The sequence below is a fragment of the Tupaia chinensis genome, unplaced genomic scaffold (assembly GCF_000334495.1).
Source record: "Tupaia chinensis unplaced genomic scaffold, TupChi_1.0 Scaffold000465_1, whole genome shotgun sequence".
NCBI classification, from domain to species: Eukaryota; Metazoa; Chordata; class Mammalia; order Scandentia; family Tupaiidae; genus Tupaia; species Tupaia belangeri.
In genome coordinates this window covers 638,833-641,230 of record NW_006159974.1, presented here as the reverse complement: position 1 = coordinate 641,230, position 2,398 = coordinate 638,833, and the positions used below count along the sequence as shown (strand labels likewise).

General features: G+C 60.6%; 1 protein-coding gene across 6 annotated transcripts in view; it reads right to left on the bottom strand.

Moving 5' to 3' along the window:
* Nucleotides 1–829: 829 nt before the first annotated feature.
* The window catches only part of DTX2 (deltex E3 ubiquitin ligase 2), a 42,802-nt gene continuing 41,233 nt past the window's right edge, over nt 830–2,398 (bottom strand). For all 6 annotated transcript variants that reach the window (XM_006155644.3, XM_014590592.2, XM_006155646.3 and 3 more), the window contains 2 exons: nt 1,959–2,048; nt 830–1,102 (listed from right to left, as the gene is read on the bottom strand). In XM_006155644.3, the coding sequence (XP_006155706.1) occupies nt 875–1,102; nt 1,959–2,048 (318 nt within the window). In that variant the 3' untranslated portion in view covers nt 830–874. The remainder of the gene's footprint in view (nt 1,103–1,958; nt 2,049–2,398) is intronic.

Sequence of the window (2,398 nt, the reverse complement as noted above, 5' to 3'; positions counted from 1 at the left end):
CTCAGGGCTGTCCAGTCTTTCCCTGGGTCCCCCCTCTTGCTAGCCTGCCTCTGAAGAGCATGTAACCCAGCCCAGCAGGCTCCTGGCAGCTGCCTCCTTCTTCAGGCCTTAGGTCCAGGTCACCACCCCCTGAACCCACAGTGGGAAAGGAGCAGCAAACATCCAGGGGCAGTGTGCCCACAGTGGGGAAACAAGCCAGCAGGTCCCTGCTGCTCCAGCTGTCCTTGGTCACAGCCTGGGCAGTCAGGTGTGGGCTGCTCAGAGCAGAGAACGAGCGTGGAGGGTGGGGAAGCAGGTCAGCACTATTACTCGCGGGCCCTCAGCATAGCCCGTTCTTCAGTTACAAATGGAGGTTGAACAGGAAACATGTAAGACCCCTCCCAGCTCTGATGCAGCAGGACACATGTGCCAACCCGTGCACAGGTCAGATCTCATGAATACATATAGGCATGCACATACCCACACTCTCTCTCCACTGATAGACACACTGGGGCCTGCTGACTTTGGCTAGCGGGCATTTATTGCAAACAAAATCTGAGGTATGAGAAGCTGACTCAGAACCCATGCCCACCCCAGCTAGGGATGAGGCATGAGGCAGGCTCCAACACCCACCCCTGCCCTGGACACTGTGGGCCCAAAGCAGCCCTCCGGAGGACAGAGGGCCCGTGCACTGAGGTAGCTGCATCTTAGCCCCCACAAGTACAACTCCCCAGGGCCGCCCAGTCCTACACAGATCCATGCCCGCACGGGAGGAGGGGGGAGAGGCAGAAGCCCCGGCTGCAGGTGGAGTGCAGCCCATACCAACTAATACTCTAGCATCTCCGGCAGGGCCTTTCTGGAGGCAGCCCAGCCGCAGTGGGGAACAGGCAGCAGGTCACTGTGGCTCCAGGCAGTCCTCAGTCACGCCCTGGGCAGCCAGCTCAGCCAGCACGTTCTGCAGGTAGTTGGGGTCGGGGTACCCGTGGCCTGTCACGTTACGGTCCATCTCGGTCTTGTGGTGGATCTCGTTCCACACCACGGTATCGGTCTCGCCCGTGGTGCTGGATGTCCCCACTGTGAAGATGAGTCGCCTCTTCCAGGCCACCTTTAGAAGCTCTAGGACCTGCTCCAGGAGGAAGAGGGTGAGGCGTTGGTGACCAGTGCTCCTGGGAACCTGCCCCCTCCTGGGAGAGCACATCCCAGCCAGCACTAAACTCCACCCATGGGGACCGCCCAGAACTCCGAATGCAGACCTGACAGCTGGACCAGTCCGGGTGAGGCACACTGGCCCTCCCAGTTCAGTACCGGCACTGTCACCTGCCCAGGTACCAAAGCCCCGGCGCCATCTGGATCTTCCCTCCCTCTCCCTCCTCCGCAGGTCCATCCTGAATGGGCCCCCTACCCTTCCTCCTCAGTGGGATCTGCCCTCCCTGCCTCTCTCGCTGACTCTACACCTGGCCACCATCCCTCTGTAGCCAAAAGTTTTTCTCTCAACCAAGAACCAGCAGCTCCCCCTCCTGTGGCTTCACTGTGCTTCAAATAAGCTCCACCTTCATGGCAGGCCTGGGGAAGGCCATGGCTCCAGTTTGTAGCCGTCACCCTACCCAGGCTGGTTCCCAACTCAAGCTGTCTGCCTGCCAAGAGGCTCTTCTCATTCAGGTTCCCTGCAGCCATCACTCCTCAGGGCTGCCCAGTCCCTCCCTTGGTCACCGCCTGCTATCCCACCCCTGAGGAGCACCATCATCCGGCCCAGCAGGCTCCTAAAGCCACCTCCTTATGTCCCTGTGAAGACCAGCTCACCACTCCTGAACCCTCAGTGGGTCCAAGGAAAGGAGCGGCATACACCTGCCCTGGCCATAGGGTCTCTCCCACCCGCTGCAGGAAGAAGGTCTGAAGAACCCAGTGAGGCCACCAGGTCTCTGCTGCCTGATCTGGGCCCTGCCTGCACCACACCCCACGGCAGGCAGTGAGGCCTTTACCTTGCAGCCCTGGGCGTTGTCCGGGAGGTAGCACTGGCGGGGAAACCCTCTGGCGGTGAATGGCTTCCCAGGGTTGGGGTGTTCGGGGCCCTGCAGGAAGAACACAGACACCAGGATGGGAGTGCCCCAGGGGGCCTGCCAGCCGCTACAGAGACTAGCAGGACTGAAGCCAGTGGCACCCCCCGGTCTTCCTGGCTGAGGAACAGTCTTGCATTGAAATGACCAAATAGAGACCAGCAGTTAGCATAATGGCTATGTCGCTGCACTCCCATGTAGTCGACCGCAGTTCGCGTCCTGGACCCGGTGGCTTAAAACTCACGCCAGGCCCATGTGCGTGCGTGCCCAAGATCCCGAGAGGAGAATGGAGGAGAAGGGATTGTGGCGTGGCCATCCCCCCTGGGGGGTGATTTCTCGCTTTCTGTCTCTCTGTCCCTCTCTGG